The sequence below is a fragment of the Limanda limanda genome, chromosome 16 (assembly GCF_963576545.1).
Source record: "Limanda limanda chromosome 16, fLimLim1.1, whole genome shotgun sequence".
NCBI lineage: Eukaryota > Metazoa > Chordata > Actinopteri > Pleuronectiformes > Pleuronectidae > Limanda > Limanda limanda.
Genome location: NC_083651.1, coordinates 13608034 through 13624264, shown reverse-complemented (window position 1 = coordinate 13624264; position 16231 = coordinate 13608034). Strand labels below are relative to the sequence as shown.

Below are 16231 nucleotides of genomic sequence, written 5' to 3'. Positions count from 1 at the left end.
GCCGGTCTAATTACTATTGGCTGGGGGTGGGGACTGGGAGGCAGGCAGAGAAAAAACAATAACAATGTTAATGCTGGAGGCAATGCTAGTTTAGGCCTACACCCAATTCTGGATTCATGCCTTCTCAATGGGGAGAAGGTTTATCAAACAATAAAAGAAATGGAAGATTCAAGATATGTCCTCTCCTCCCTTCTGTCATTGCTAATTGGAGGATACCTAATGAAAGGGAGGAATCTGAACCAGAGCAGCTGCTCCAGTGAGCATCCATTCAAATGAGAGATGAGAAGCTCCTGCTTGTCTGTGATGTGTGTGCGAGGAGGAGAAAGAAAACAGAGGAGAATGGCTCTCTTAAATAACAGCATTATTTATTGCATGTGTCTATAAAGAATCAATACAATCTAAAGCAATGAACTGTTTAAATTATCATCTCTTAGTAGCGTCACAATATGCAAGATATGAAATATTTACAATGAAAGACACAGCAGGATAAGCCGGGGCCCATATTGTAACTTTAAGTGCTGAATAAAAACTTGAAATATTATCCAAATGCAAAAAACACTGCTCAAAAAACAAACAAAGTTTCCATTTCAAATTTGAAGAAAAAAATATGTACAAACAGCAAAAGTCTGATTTAAGGTTTTAACAAACATTATTAACAGTATTTATACATTTGGTACATCTTTGTAAACTAATTTTTAAAAGTGTAAATATTGCATATATGCCATTTGTGTTGTACCGTGGTAGCAAGAATTAACTATGTCAAGTATTAATGATTTCTCTTAAAATCTTTATGTTTTCAGAATTACAGCATTAGAAAATGTCCTCATAGTGGCATCCATTTCACAAGATTATCCCATGACAGTTTAAAAAAGAGAAAATCAAAGCCAAACCATACTATTTAGCATATAACTTAATTAGTGCTTTTGTTGTATCAGAAATTTCACTCAAAAACATACTATATACAGTACAAACAACATAAGTTATTTAACTTAACATCTCTCAAAGTCTTGCAGAGTTTGCTTGGATGTAATTCTCTGTAACATTGCGTTATTTACAGTATAGAAGCAAAGGTTAGGTACCAGTGAATTCAGATAAATAATAAGATACTTCCCCTGGTTTGTCTCTTTTCATTCGGCTTGTGTCTGTGGTACAGTCTCCGTTCTCTACCTCCGCATGTTTCACTACTGTTGTCGCAGATGCTGTGGTGTTTTGTTTGGGTCGTGTGTTCCCGAGCTTGGATCACAGCGTGTACTACATTCAACGTGTCTTGTGTTACAATCTTGAAAGTTTGTAAGTGCAAGACCATGCAGTGGAGGCTGTGAGTTGGAGCTATGGAGCGGCTGGTTGGACCGACTGCGTCCGGCGTCCGCCACATTGCTCAGTGTTGTCTGGTGTGGTGTGACAAGACGCCCACAGCGAGGCATCAGGTGAGAAAATGTACAATACTGGGCTGTCCAGTTACTCCGTACAAATAACTTCAAACATTCATGTGCCCGTCCCTTGTCTTGACAGGTCAAACTCTTCCTGCAGGCTGTGCAGGATATCACAAGTGAACAGTGAGTTGGTAAAGTCTATAAAGATGCTGAGACTTGGCCCTCGTCTACACGACTGCAGATATTTTATTTTTAACAGATATTTCCCCCTCCATTTAAAGAAAAGAAGAAAACAAATCTCCATCCAAACGCCCGCCCAGACTTGAACGCAAAATGCTCAAATGCTCACACAAGCATGCCGGGCCAGTAGGTGGCGATAGAGTCTACATTCACGATTCGTCTCGTAAGAGAAAACCCTGTGAATGCCGGTTCGGTGATGCTAAATTTTGCTGCAAACTTTTAATAACAAGCGGCAGTGCTAACCAACGGTAGGCAAAACTGTTATATAGCTGCCATTGATGTTGCCGTTTCTGGTGCATGCGCATTAAACAAAACAAAATGGGTGTGCGCCAGGTAAGCTGTGATGTCATCAAACATTTTACATGCACACACCAATACACATAAACATGCACTTTGGAAGACGTTTGTAAAAAAATGTTTGTTTTATTGACTTGAAAAGTCATTTGCGTGTGGACGAGTGGCTAAAACGTAGAGGGAAAAGTTTGTTTTGCAAAATATCCGTATTTGTGTGGACAGGGCATTGGGCTCAGACAGGCCACAGAGCTGCAATGCAGTGTCAAGAGTTCCACTGTAAGTATTCTTTTAGTGTGTATAAATCCTCCATCTCAGGCATATTGATAAATATATTACTATGGATTTTTTTTATACATTATATTGTCATAGATGTGTGTGGGGAGAGGAGCTCTCGGAGAGGCCGTCTCTCTCTCTCACTCTGCTCTGATGCACATTCAGTCTCTAAGAAGTAAATCTTTGATATACTGCGTGTTTCATAGGTCCAAACTAAAAAAAAAGGTCCATCATACGAGGGCTGATGGTTAGAGTAAGGCTTTGGATTGGTGATTTCTAAAAAAAACATTCACCTCCAAAAAATAAATATTTTATATATATATTTCTACTGTGAGAATTGGTACCAACCTGGTTTTTGCTGAGGTAGGGTTTTTTAGTTTTTTTTAAGCAAATGTTTACTCTGATTTTAAATATGTTCATAAATGCCACCTCTTTTGTAGTACAATCTGTATAAAAATTGACACACACATTTCATTTACAGCATACAGACATGATAGATAAATAGATAAATACATGTGCTCTGTATGCATGTAAGGTTCCTTGTGTGTGTGCGCACGTGCTCTCCAGGTTTGGTTCACAGGTTTTCAGGTGAGATTTTCTGGCGACGATTGGCTGAAGCCAAAGGGAAGCCAGTTGAAAGTGTGAGAATGGTAATAACAACAATTAACATAAACATTTGACTGCAGAATCATTTTTGCAGGCCTACGTACAGAGATAAATAGATAAATAGTTACCAATCTATGGTTAGAGTTAGTAGTCCATTTAAGTTCTTGTCATTTTCTCTTTAAAAGTAATCTAGTACTACAGCAGCGATGGCGCCTGAATGTTTTGGTGCCAAGAGAAGCGGAGGGAAGATTTGGGGCAAGGGTCAAGTGTCCATGTTTCCATGGTGATGGCAGTCCCTGTGAACCTTGAAGGCAGCGAAGAGGTCAAAGGACATCAGCTGCAGCGCATGGTCCAACTGTCGTGGTGGTGACCTCGTCAGTCGGCTGCAGCCAAATCCGACATTCACAGGACAGGGAGGGAGTCGGGGGGGGAGGGGATCCATCAACCTTCATTCTGAAAGAAGAAGAAAAAAAAAAGGAGTGAGTTTTTTTTGTCCTGTGGCTACAGACACAACCTGCATGTAATGGAATTTCTCCAATGGATACTACCGTCAGAAACTGAATTTAAGTCTGTATATAGAATAGTATATATAGTATATGTGTTTCATTACATAGGTCAAAGCATTAGAATGAAAGAGGAGGTCAAACGGATACCCCCACTCTGTTACCAAGTAAGGAAGCAGTGCTCTAGGGGCCTGCATGTGTGTGTGTGTGTGTGTGTGTGTGTGTGTGTGTGTGTGTGTGTGTGTGTGTGTGTGTGTGTGTGTGTGTGTGTGTGTGTGTGTGTGTGTGTGTGTGTGTGTGTGTGTGTTAGATGTGTGTCTACGTGTGTGTGTGTGTGTGTTCCTCAGCTGGTAGACACTGAAGTGGCAGGTGCTTTCACGATCGCGGAAAAAAGCGAGTGGCATTTAGCACTGTGCAGCTGACACAGGGCCGCCACAAAGTACAGCAGAAGAGACAGTAACAACACTCCCACACACCAACACAACACACGTACACAATAGTAAACCTCATTGCATATCAACTAGAGAAAATAAACAAAGATTTACTCCCACACACCGAAGCTGTGTATTTTCACCTACTATAAACTCGAGAGCTTTTTCTCCTATAGCGGAAAACTGCCCTGACCCTTTCCCCTGTGGACTTGTTTGTGAGTTTCATCTGCATGCAGAGCTATCGAATGGGAGCGGAAGTCTTGTCTGACACACACACACAAACACACACTCACACACACACACTCACACACAGAGCCCTTCTCCCCGGCTGCATTTCTTCCGTCTCCTCTCCCTCTTCCCCAGCCGTGAACAAGAGCTGTTTTCACAAAGCTGGATGTGATCGTTATTCTCTAAAACAAACCTTTCTTTCAGTCCTCAGTGTTTCCCCCCCCCTCCTCAGCTACTCCCACCGTAAACACACACGCACGTCTGTTCTCTCTCTCTCTCTCTCTCTCTCTCTCCCTCTGCCCTATACATTCTCGCTGTAAATGAAAATCAGATTTTGAAGCTCTACGCTTTATCGACGCAGGCTCTATTGACGACTGAAACTTTAGAAAACGGCTCAGATCACAGAGGCTGAAGCATTTCTACAGATGCTCAGGAATGCAAAAATACAGACCTAGTGACGTAAAGAGAGTTCATTTAGAAACTAAAACTTGAACAGCAGTCAGTAGAGCGCAAACCTCTGCCAAGAGTTCCCTTAAAGCCAATGAAGCTTCACTCAATTTCACATGTGCATCCTTCCACCAAGGGCACACATGTTCAAACTCACAAGCAAACAGACGGGGGTGAAAACATAACCTCCATGGCAGAGGTACTAATTGATTTCACTCCTGAGGACGCCTGGGGTGGGTGGGCTCTGTCCCCTCACAGCCATGGGTGTCAGGGACCGAAACAAACAGAACCACTGCTGTGGGGAAAGGCTGGAAAAACCACAGTAACGGAATCAACCTGACATAGGAGAACGGGAATGCGGTGAGGTCATGGGACCGGCGGTTCGCAACAATCCGAATGTGTGTGCATGTGTGTGTTTTTTTTTTCTTTTTCTGGAGGGGGCCGGGCGAGTCCGCCGACACTCGGGTGGGAATGACTGAGATCTACCGGGAAGGAACGCTGAATCACCAACAGCTCAGATCAGCAACCAGGTGGAGACGCGAACGTTAACTCTGTGAAACATTACGATCGGCCTATGAACGATGGTGCACTCGGGCAATGTGACATGCAGGGACTCGCCACACACACACACACACACACACACGCTGCTACTGACTCACATGCCGAGCGGAGAAAAGTGTGGGTGGGCGGGCAGAGTTTTTTTTGGAGGGGGGGGGGGGATTGGGGGATGTTACTGAGAGACAGGGGGGACAGAAGTCTGCTGGGGGGAATGAACTCAATGGCTCCTGTGCCCCTCCTCTTTTTTGTGAGCACATATGCATTTCCCTCTACCCCTGCCCAGCCATGTCTGTGCCCCTCTGACTGACACTCACACACTCTCTCTCTTAAAAACACACACACACACACACAGGCTCTGTTCATTATTTATTTAGTTCTCACATGCTAAATTTAGCCGTGCTCCATTCACGGCTAGGACACACACATGCATTAGAAGCCTCCTCTCCAGTGCTTCGGAGTCAGTGTAAACAAGCGCCCGGGTCTGTTGATGCATCGCCTGCTTGAGTAGTTTCACACTGTGGCAGAGCTAAGTTAACGGGTTGTAGGCGAACTTGTCCAAATGTATTTGTATACAGCCTCAGCACAAACGGAAGGAGTAACTTTGTTTTTTGTTTTTAATCATACAGAAGCTTGAAACGGAGCTTCATGCGAACAACAAAGCTGATGTTGAGCTGGTTTTCCGATGACACATAGGCAGAGATGAGCAGGCTCAAAAATGCTGTTTACATTCCTGCCCTGCTGGCTCCTCCCTGATCTACAGCAGCTCCACCAAACAAACAGACTGACTCCTCACCTCTGACCTCAAACACCCCTGTCTGGCCAACAGAACAACAACAACCAGCACCAGTAACCCTGTTCTCCTGCTGACTCATTGTTACATATTCCAAATCATCTCTGTGTTTTTAAATCAAGTCTTATTTAAAAAAAAATCACCAGTCAAGACCATAGACAGTCATTTTCATTATTCACGAATCTTCAATCATATTTTCATGTTGAATCATTTGGTCGATAAAATGACAAAAACAAAGTTTCCCACAGTCCAGGTTGATATATTCAAATGTGTTGTTTATTCTATCCAATATGCAAATATATTCAGTTATTAAAGAGAGATAAATGAGCCAACTTTCATAGCTGACCATGTGGAACTATAGATGTTTTTCGTGATAGAAATTACTTTAACAATTACCTCCTTGTCGGAAGGAGCTCCTGATTATGGTTCTAAAAGTACACATATAAATACATGCATACAAAATTATAGCATTCCATTATTTTGATAATGTTGTACTTGATTACATAACTGTAACTCTTAGAACCCTGTATGGAGAATCAATAATAAAGCCCCATGCAAAGACTTCAGGAGAGTTTAAGATGAGCTGCTCTGTTTATGAATAAATCCACCTATCACCACTACAATAGGCAGAACTTACTCAGTGTGAGTGTGTGAGTGTGTGAGTGTGTGAGTGTGTGAGTACTGTGTGACCTGCGCACTCATGAAACACACACAGACGCTCTATCTCTTCCTCTACCTCTGGAAAAACAAGCTACTCAACAATGTCTAATCCTGAAGTGAATGTAATCCCTCTTACCTCCAAGCTAAATTGAGGATACGCTAGGTTAACTTTGTTTTGATGTGGCGCTGGAACATCCCGCCCTACTTTGCTCAAAGAGTTATGAATCAATTGGCCAGGAGTGCTGCGTATGCACGTCTGCAGGGGAGGCGTGTACGGGACAGGTTAGGACAGAGAATAAAAGGTTCCTACACATGATTGTTTATAGAGTCAAATCTTCCTGAAAACTGGTTCCTTCAGTGTTGTAATTAACTATTAAACTGCAGTTTCTACAGTGCGCAATAAGAACAATGCAGATGGCTACTGATATTAAAATTTCAGACTTTCCAACTAGCTCATGAACTCAGCATAACAGGACATTTCTAGGTTAACAACTCAGTATCATTGTTCACGACCGATTGTTTATTATCTGTGATTTACTTTTATTTAATGTTATTTCCCAGAGAAGAACTAAAAATCAAAGACGCTAAATTTTTAATTATATCAAAACACAACAAACAGCATTAAAAACTACAGACAGAAAGCTTGTCAAATTTTTTCAAATAGGACTCGATATCAATAGTTCACAGCAGTTGGCTGTTATCTTGCTTGGTGGTGTGAGATAAATCAAGCAGGAAGAGGAGAGAGTCTTGTTAGTAGCTCTGATCAGATATTATTAGCTAATTGTTTAATGCACTGTTAGGAAATCCTCTATGGCCTCTGGTGTGAAAAGCCAATCAGAACCGGTCTGCTGAGGTCAGATAATAACAGGAAAAACACACAGCTCCAATGCGCCTGTGTGTTTGTGTGCGTAGAGGGGCGTGTGTGTGTGTGTGTGTGTTTGTGTGTATCCGGAGGTGGGGGCTGAATCACATGATTTCTGAAAAAAAGAAACCAATGCCTGGAGAGAGGAGGAGGAGGAGGAGAAACTAGGGGGGTTGGTGCAAGGCTCCTTGAAACTGCTTGGCCACACCCCCACCTTTTCCTGGTTGTTGTTGTGGCAGATGGTGGCCAGTCATTAGCGTATTGTCACTCTCCTCTGTATGGCCAGTGAGCACTGCTTGGCAGGGCAGGTGCAAAACCCCTGACCCCACTACCCCACTACCCCCCCCCCCCACCATCTGCTGGCGGCTGCGTGCGCACACGGGAGAAGAAGAAGACGAGACGGGAGACGAAGACTCACAGACTAAATTGAAATAATGTGTGTGTCTGTGTTAGTGTGTGTGTGTGTGTGTGTGTGTGTGTGTTAGTGTCTGAGTGGTGCTTGGAGGGGGGGTGCGGTCTGAGCCCAAAAATGGAGAGTGTGAGTCAGTTCTCCCTCGCTCGCCCCCCCTTCCCCGCCCGAGCAGGATCATTTCCAGCCGGAGCCAAAACATAAGATCAGTGAGGACACAAGTGGAAAAAAGAAGATGAAATGATGATGATAAAGAAGCTTTTTTATAGACGAGGAAAAGAAGCGTCAACGCAACTGTATTCTAAAAAGGAGAGGTGAGATAAGAACAGCTTCAAACACAAGTGTGTAAAAAGTTGTAAAAAATAGCACACACACTCGAAACACGCCTCCCTTTCTCTCCACCATAACGGAGTGGGGGGTGTGGGGCTTCCTGGAAATGTCTCTATCTCTCCGAAGAGCCTCTCAAAACACACACACAGTGCGGGTTCAAAGGTCAAGAAACTGACATTGGCGGCAGGGCCAGAGAGCGTGCACTGAAAGCTAAACAACCCCCAACTCCTCTGGTCCTGCCCCCCCCCCCTCTCTCTCTCTCCCCTGCTCGTAACGCCAGGGCCGAAAACCCAAACAACAACGGCAGTGCGACCCATAGATATATATAAAGACTAGATGTCTCGTCCGACGGAGCCGGACGTCACCACATGGCGGCCATCTTGCCAGAGGCTGCTCGCTCACCCGTAACATTGTGTTGGTAGTGGTAAATAACCATAACTTGCTCGATTTTGAAAGGGTCTGGTTTGTCATCAACGTCAGAGATGTAGTTATGACACTGCATAAATTATTACATTTTTAGAAAATAACATAATTATTCATATGTATGCAGTGTCATATCTACATCTCTGACGTTTATAACAAACCAAACCATTAAAAAATCGGTTGAAAATGGAGCAAGTTATGGTTATTTACCACTACCAACACAATGTCATGGGTGAAAGAGCAACCTCTGGCCGGCAACACCGGAGACATCTACTCTTTATATATATCTATGGTGCGACCTGCCAGCTAACGGTGTGGAGCATTCCTCACTGTGACAGAAACCTCCGTAAACAGACAGGTAGGACCTGCTTCTAACATATTTGCATGTTAGTCGAGTTGTGAAGCCTCCCCCCCCTCCTTACACTGCAGGGCTAAATGAGGACAAGTGATTTGTTTTCCTACTCTACCTGTTCTCAGGATGATATAGAGCAGAGGGGATATGAACCGTGGCTCCTTCAGCGATAACAAGAGAATGCGGTGAAGCCGGTCATCTTGTAGTAAACGTGTTTTCATGTTTTTGTATTTTGATGTCAGTCTCAATGACTGGCTGCCCTGGACACACTCACTAACTCACTAATCGGAGTGGAGTGGTTCACTATAATTATTATAATTAATATATAAATATATATATATACAAAGACATTTGTGTGGAAGAGGTTGCTTAACCAATACACAGCAGCAAAGATCAACACTTACCGGAACAATACTGATCTCTATGTCTTTTCTTTCTTACTCCTTCCTTCCTTCCTCCCCTTCACTCCCTCCCTCCCTCCCTCCCTTCAGCCAAAAGCCTGATTGTCTATTTTGTTGGACATGGAAAAACAAAACAAGTCTTTCCACCCCTCCATCCATCACAATTGTTCCTTCAGATCCCTCTTTGCTCCTCCTTCGCTTTCACAGGCTTGGACCAATGTCTCCACTGAGGGTCAAAATTCAATATCTGGTGTCCTGAGACCAGGATGAAATAAACTGATGACTTCCCAATAAATGGGAGGCTCTAAGCAGATGTGAGGGTTCACAATGTGTGTGTGTGTGTGTGTGTGTGTGTGTGCCTAGTTTAGGGGCTGCAATAAGTACCTTCAGTCCCTAGGGGGCTCTCAACCAAGACAACAACAAAAGACATATTTTGATGATGTCATGAAGCAGTGGGGGATTATGGGAGATGCTGATGAAAATCTACCTGATGCAACTATGGATGAGTTACACAGCCAAGGGCAATAAATAATTGTGATGCATTAGGAGTGACCAAGACCATCAGTGGAATGTAAAAACAACCGACTGTCTCTCTAGCTAGTTGTGTTCTTTTCTTCGTCATACCTCATTTGTTCTGGGAGTTAAACCAGAGATGGGCAAAGCCAGAGGTTATGATGGAATTACCTTGTATGAAATTGGGGATTTCTCTGGGTTTTGAACATTGTTGGAAACATTTTGTATAATGTAAGAACAAAAGTCAATCAAAATCTAAAACAGGTCTGGTCGTTTTTAGACATTTTAAAGAAGAATTGTGACATATTACCATTATTCAAATCTACTCCTGTGTAAAACTGTTACATTTGCATGTTTATGAAGTTGCTCAAAGTGGGGAAAACAAGAATATCCTCCCATCCCCCCTCTGACTCCATCCCACCAGGTTAGAAAAACAAGTGAGCATTCACCTCTCCCAGCAACCTTTGCACACTGCCCACATTCCAGTCCTGAAACCCAGTACCTGACAACTGATAAACAACTGACTCACTTGTTTTTCCGGGGAACCTGATGACTTCCACCCAGCCCCACACTGGCTGCGCTCGCAGCACGAGAGCCGACAGAGACAAGAGACAAAGCGAGACAAACTCGGTTGTGAAACCACAAACGGCAATTAAACTCTTGTGTTTCACCATCAGGAACACAGACTCCTTCTGACTCACGATCACGATCCCGACACAGTGTGTTTTCTTTTCAAACAACAGCAACTTCTGACATGCCCCCAGTCAGGTCATCTATCTTGGTAAATAATCCCCGGCTCTTAGAGGTGCATGAAAAGCCCCTGATGATGCTACGGAAACTAAATGAGGTGAAATGTAATATTTTGAAGGCAACCGTTCTTTCCCACAAAGACATCAAGTCATAAGGAGCTCACAACCACAACACTGACTCACTAGGATTAGATGTTTTTTTGAAATGTTGATGTGGCATTTTTGAAATCTCTCATTGAGGGAAACAGACCATTCACACAGAGATAACAGCAGCATCAGGCCAGACCGAATAAGATATGACAAAAAGTCATAGCCAAAGTTTTTAATTTTATATTTTATTAGTTGGAAGACAACATCCAATTGAAATAAGTCTATTCTGAATTGAAAGAGCAAATTTATTTAAATTCAACTAAACTTTCTAATTATAAGCTCTTATTTATTTATAGGAACCATGCTCAGTTTCCAGCTCTGCCTCCTCTATATCTCTGTGCAGCTCCACACAGATCAAGAACCAGGCAAAAAGTCCTCAGCATTGCAGAGCTTCAATATTTGTCCATGTGTCATGGGTGTGACGAGTAAATGACTAATGCTATCTAAACATCACAGCCTCCACCCAGCAGCAGTGTGCAGAGCCAGTTCCCTCCCCCACGCTCCTGGAGCCTGTGTTTACAGACTGAAAACAGCTATCATATTGCACAACATTTATCAGCGTGTAATCACTGTTACTGAAAATGAAAAGAACAACAACCGATTACATAGAACTTCAGGTTATCATTAGTCAGGGGTGTTTTTGCTACGTTTAAAAGCAGGGACGAAAAACAAAAGAGTGATAGCAGTCAGTGGATTAAATCCACTTGGTTTTAAACATGCAGACACAAAAATTGAAGCCCTTCGTTTAAGCATATATTTGCTTATTTAACAAACTCTTAACTTTGGAATGGAAAGCCTCTAACAGCCTATCAGTGAAGAGTAAACCGAGCCCATGACGTGGATCTCTTGTGTACTCAAGCTCTGACATCACTCCCTTCATGAATGAAAAGCCACAGAGTGAATGGGTGAGTGTGACCTGTGTGAAACTCACCTTTCACAGCAGTAGCCGTCTCCTTGAAGCCCATGCTTGCGTAGGGGCTACTGTTGAAACCGGTCATGGCTCCCTTGCAGCCGCACGCCGTCTTGAAGCTCAGGAGGCCGTCACAGCCCCCCCCTAACCTGCATCCTCCAAAGTTCCCCTCCATCAAGTTTAAGGCAATGTAGTTAAGTCCATTCTGATACCCGGCTGACATCTCTCTGCACATGGGGCTGTTGTTGCCACAGTCCTCGTCGGGAGCCTCGGAGCTCTGAACAGTCCGGGAGACGTTCTCCACCGAGGCCGAGCTGTGGCGTTTGGTGTCGTGAGCGAAGGATGGGCACACCGGTGTGACAGTGGTGGTGGAGGAGAAGGTCTCAGAGCTGTGCCGCCGGCGACCCTGGGGGTCCGCCCGGATCACTTTGGCCCCCCTGTGTGGATCCACAAGAGAGACAGATAATGAAGGACCTCCTATGAGGAATGAGTCCTCCGGGACATGGGGCACGCCGTCCACAGTGCTGCCCCCCAGGTTGAGTCTCTGGACACAGGAAGTCGGGCTGGTCGGGAGGGGAGCGGCGTCGGGGAGAGGGGCGGGAGCACTGAACGTCATCTCAGTGTAGTCATCCTTGACTGATGGAGGCTGACACACCAGACTCACCTGCTGTTGGAGAGGATACTCCTCTACCATCCCCCTCTCCTCTGCCTGTCCCCCTTTGCCTTTTTCCTTCTCCTCCTCCCCTCCTCCCTGCCGGCCCTGCTGTTTGTTCACCAGAGGACACGTCAAGGCTTCAGGCGTGTGGTTGAGGCACCCTGGCGGGGGGGAACCCGGGGCTTTGTGTGAGCCAAGGTGACCTGGGGAAGTGACCTCAACATTGGTACAGTCTGATAGTGGTAGGGATTCCCTCTTTCCTGACATTAAACCCACCGAGGAGCTCTCTGACACGGTGGATGCCTGAGGGTTATTATGGGCTGCACTATTAAAGTCTATGTTGATGTATTCTCCAGGGCTGCGCGGCTCGGAGGGAAGCGGGTGTTCACTCATACACGGTAACGTTCTGAGGGATTCCAGGGCCAGGCGGGTGGGTCGACACGCCCTGCTCCGCTGTTGCATGCCTCCGTCCACCCGAGCCAGCCTGAGAGGCGAGACAGCCGAGGACACTGAGCCCGGCGTCCCTGCACAGCTGCTGGCCACACCGTCTCCCGGCGAGAGAGGACAATAGTTGGACTCCTCTTCGATCCGCTGTCTCTGTAAGCTCATCACCACATACTGGTCTGTGTCCGTGGACCCATTGCGCGGCAACGGGCCTTTAAGCGAGCGTGGTAGAGAGCTGTAAAAATAAGGCTGTCGGTGAAGTTGCTGGGGGTTGGGTTCTCCTCCGGACGGACTCAGGATGTAGTCCGGGGGTGTAAAAGACACGAGAGGGTCAACAGGAGACATATTCAAGTACTCTCCGTTCGTGAGCTTTCCGTCAGAGCTCTCCATGGACATCTTGGTTCCGCACCACATGCGCATGTAACCACTGTCCTCCAGAGAGACACTACCGGGGGAGTCTGTGTGCGGGACCAGCCCTGCTGAGGAGGAGTGGGACCGGGGGTTGATGATCTGCTTCGGAGCAGAAACACACATGGGGCTCATTGGCATGTAGGGATCGTCCTTGGACCTCGGTGTCTGGGGGGCCACACCTGGGGTCATTGGCATATAACCACTGTCGGCTTGAACGCCGTTAGATCCGATCTGGACGTCCCTGTAGTCCTCGGGAAACGTCCCATTGGGGGAGGCGGTGTGACACCTGCGGGACGCCGGGTGACCGCTGGTGTACGACGCCCTCATGAGCGTGTACTCGTCCAGGGAGGTCGAAGATACCTGTGGGGGGGCCCTCTGCCGCCGGGGGGTGGTGAGGGAGTAGGTGCGCTTCCTGTAAGCCTTTTCCAGCTCCGGTAACCGACGGTAACCGTTCAGATGTTGCCTCTCCATCACCATGTAGCCACCCAGCTCGCTGCCATCCCGGGAGGGGGGGGTCTCTGCTCGGAGGGACTCTGGAGTGTTGCTGCGAAGGGTGAGGGACAGCTTGGGGTCCCGTCCGTCCGCAGGGCTGGAGCCGTACTCCTCACAGGATATGAACCCAGCATCACTGGGGGAGCCGGAGAAGGAGGCGCTGCAGCTGGAGGGCCGAGGAGCCCCGGGGTCCTGGCAGGAGGTCAGGCTCACCAGGCTGGGGGCGCCCATGGGGTGGGAGTGGGAGTGGGGCAGGGGCATCGACATGGACTTACTGTGTTGGAGGGAGGAGGACTCAAAGGTCCTGCACGGGTGGGCTGTGATGGTGTGGGACCTGCTCAGGAGGGTCCGGTGGACCCCCGGGCTCAGCGGGCTGCCGGTCACCGACATGGGGCGGGTCATGGTGTTGTCGCCCTCGCTGGCCGTGCGGATCCGGCAGGAGGAGAACTTGCTCACCGGAGAGATCGCGGCCATGCTGTCGGTGCGGGAGCGGCGGGTGAGGCCGGTCTGGCTGGGGGGCAGGTGGTTCAGGTGCCGCCGGGTGGGCACGGAGATCGGGTTCGTGCCGGACGACTGGCTCTTGCTGCGCGGCCGGAACTCGGACATCTCCTTCATGGCCTTCATGGCCTCCAGGATGGTCTCATGGATGTTCTGCGCCACCACGGAGTCGTCCGCCTGCATCCACAGCTCCCCGGGGCCCGTGGCCGCGGACCGGCCCACCTCCATGAAGAAGAAGCTGTCCGAGTGGCCGCAGCGCCGGATGTTCATCAGCTGCAGGACCACCGAGGCGACCTCCGAGTTGAGCTTGACGAAGCCGATGGTCCGGCTGGAGAGACACAGCCGGTACACGCCGGTCAGGTTCCGGCTCTGCCCCAGGCCCTTGGACTTCAGGACCACCTGCCAGACCTCCTTATAGGCGGCGGCCACCGGCGTGATCACCCCGTAGCTCTCCTCGTCGAAGCCGACCAGCGAGGACGCGGAGTCGGACGTGGAGCCGTCGTGGACCTTCCCCTCGGCCATGAGGTCCGCCAGCAGCCGGTACCAGCTCTCCTGCTCCGGCTCGCTCTCCGCCGCCACCGCGAAGTACTCGTCCCGGGTGTAGAGGGCGATGAGGAACCGGTGCTTGGCGTCGGCTCGCTTGTTCACGTTCAGGCAGCAGTCGAGCGGGATCACTCGCTTCGCCGCGGACTTGTTCCTCCATTTCTTCTCGCTCTCGTAGTACTCCAGCCGCGCCGGCACGCCGCCGCTCGGCTCCTTCAGCACGAAGAAGCGCTTGTGTCCGTGCTTCTGCTTCTTCAGGTACCCGCTCTTCCTCACGTCGCTGCTACTCCCCCCCGGCTGCTGCTGCTGCTGCTCCCCGGCGGGAGGCGGACTCGCCATCTCTTCCGTCCCCGGCGATCAGACACTGGAGAGCCGCCGCTGCTCGTTCCTCCAGGAGCCGGAGAAGCCGCTCGATCAGCCGGTTGTTGTTTTTGTTTTTAATCCTCCGGAGTTTCCAGAGCCGCGCGTCCCGTGGCACAGCTGAGCGATAAATAACACATGTCTCCCGGTGTCCGGACTGAGGAGGAGGAGGAGGAAGAGGAGGAGGAGGAAGAGGAGGAGGAGGGCGAACAACATGTGACGGTCTACACATCCAGCTCTGCTCAGAAAAAACAGAAGGGGAATGGAGGAGGAGGAGAAAAAAAAAAAAAACTACACACACACACGGATAGTGGGTGGTGCGCAGTCAGCTCATTGGGCCTATTGGTGGAAACGGCATGAATGCTGGAGTGAGATGGCTCAGGTTCAAAGGAGGGAGGGAGGGAGGGAGAGAGAGAGCGAGCCCTCCTACTATCACTCTGCCCTCTTCCGACTCTTTTGCGCGTAGCCAGTCAGCACTGACGCTTTATTTATAGCAGCTGCGCTCCTGTGAATGATCCAGCACTTACTTGGCTTTTGCGAGGATATTTTTTCTATTTGTGTATGAGAAAAAAAAAAGGTTCTTGACCCATAAAGACGTCATCTGCGTCATTATCCCACTGTCCCAGCCCATGTGCAATTACCTCTGACAATGTGTTGTATAACCTGTTTACTGTGGTTTCAGCCATATCACTTTGGCTTTTCATATTTGTCAAAATTAGCCCTGTTGGATTTTATTTATTTGTGTAGGCCCTACATTTCCCTCTGGATCAATAAAGTATCGTCTGTTTATTATTCTATCAATCTATCTATCCATATATACTGTGTATATGGCGTGAAATGCTGAACCAGTGCCTAATAGAAAAAGTACTACAAATAATAACAAACAAAAGTTGGCTCTACTTATTTGTTTTTTGTTTGGGCCTAAAGAAAACTTCCCTGACCTATAAAGACTATATCTGTGTCATTCAGATGCAATTTGTAACAACTTCTATTTCCACTTGTCACATATGTTTTACATTTGAATTCTCACAATTTTGATTTATCATTTTAAATTGTGTTATTATTGTCATTATTTGTATTTTCCTACATGGAATCACTATTTTTGCTGAGTCTGTTCGTCCAAACCCTTTTCGTCGTTGACCCTGTTGAAACCTACATACTAAAAAACCAAACTTGAACTGACTTGAAACAACACACAGTGACCTGCAGCATAATGAATAAACATATTGACAAAAGTCTCATTCTGTGTTATTGTGTCTATTCTCACTGCCCTTATCTGTCCGTGTTGTTTTTGCGCCGCCCCCTGTTATTTCAACGTGACTGGAG

At 47.2% G+C, this 16231-nt stretch overlaps 1 protein-coding gene across 1 annotated transcript; it reads right to left on the bottom strand.

Annotated features, from left to right (window-relative positions):
* Positions 1–344: 344 nt before the first annotated feature.
* irs2b (insulin receptor substrate 2b) lies at positions 345–15080 on the bottom strand. The gene is made up of 2 exons (XM_061088623.1): positions 11524–15080; positions 345–3239 (listed from the first exon to the last, which is right to left on the bottom strand). Exons 1-2 carry the CDS (start codon positions 14882–14884, stop codon positions 3235–3237), a joined length of 3366 nt encoding a protein of 1121 aa, XP_060944606.1. The 5' UTR covers positions 14885–15080; the 3' UTR covers positions 345–3234.
* Positions 15081–16231: the final 1151 nt, after the last annotated feature.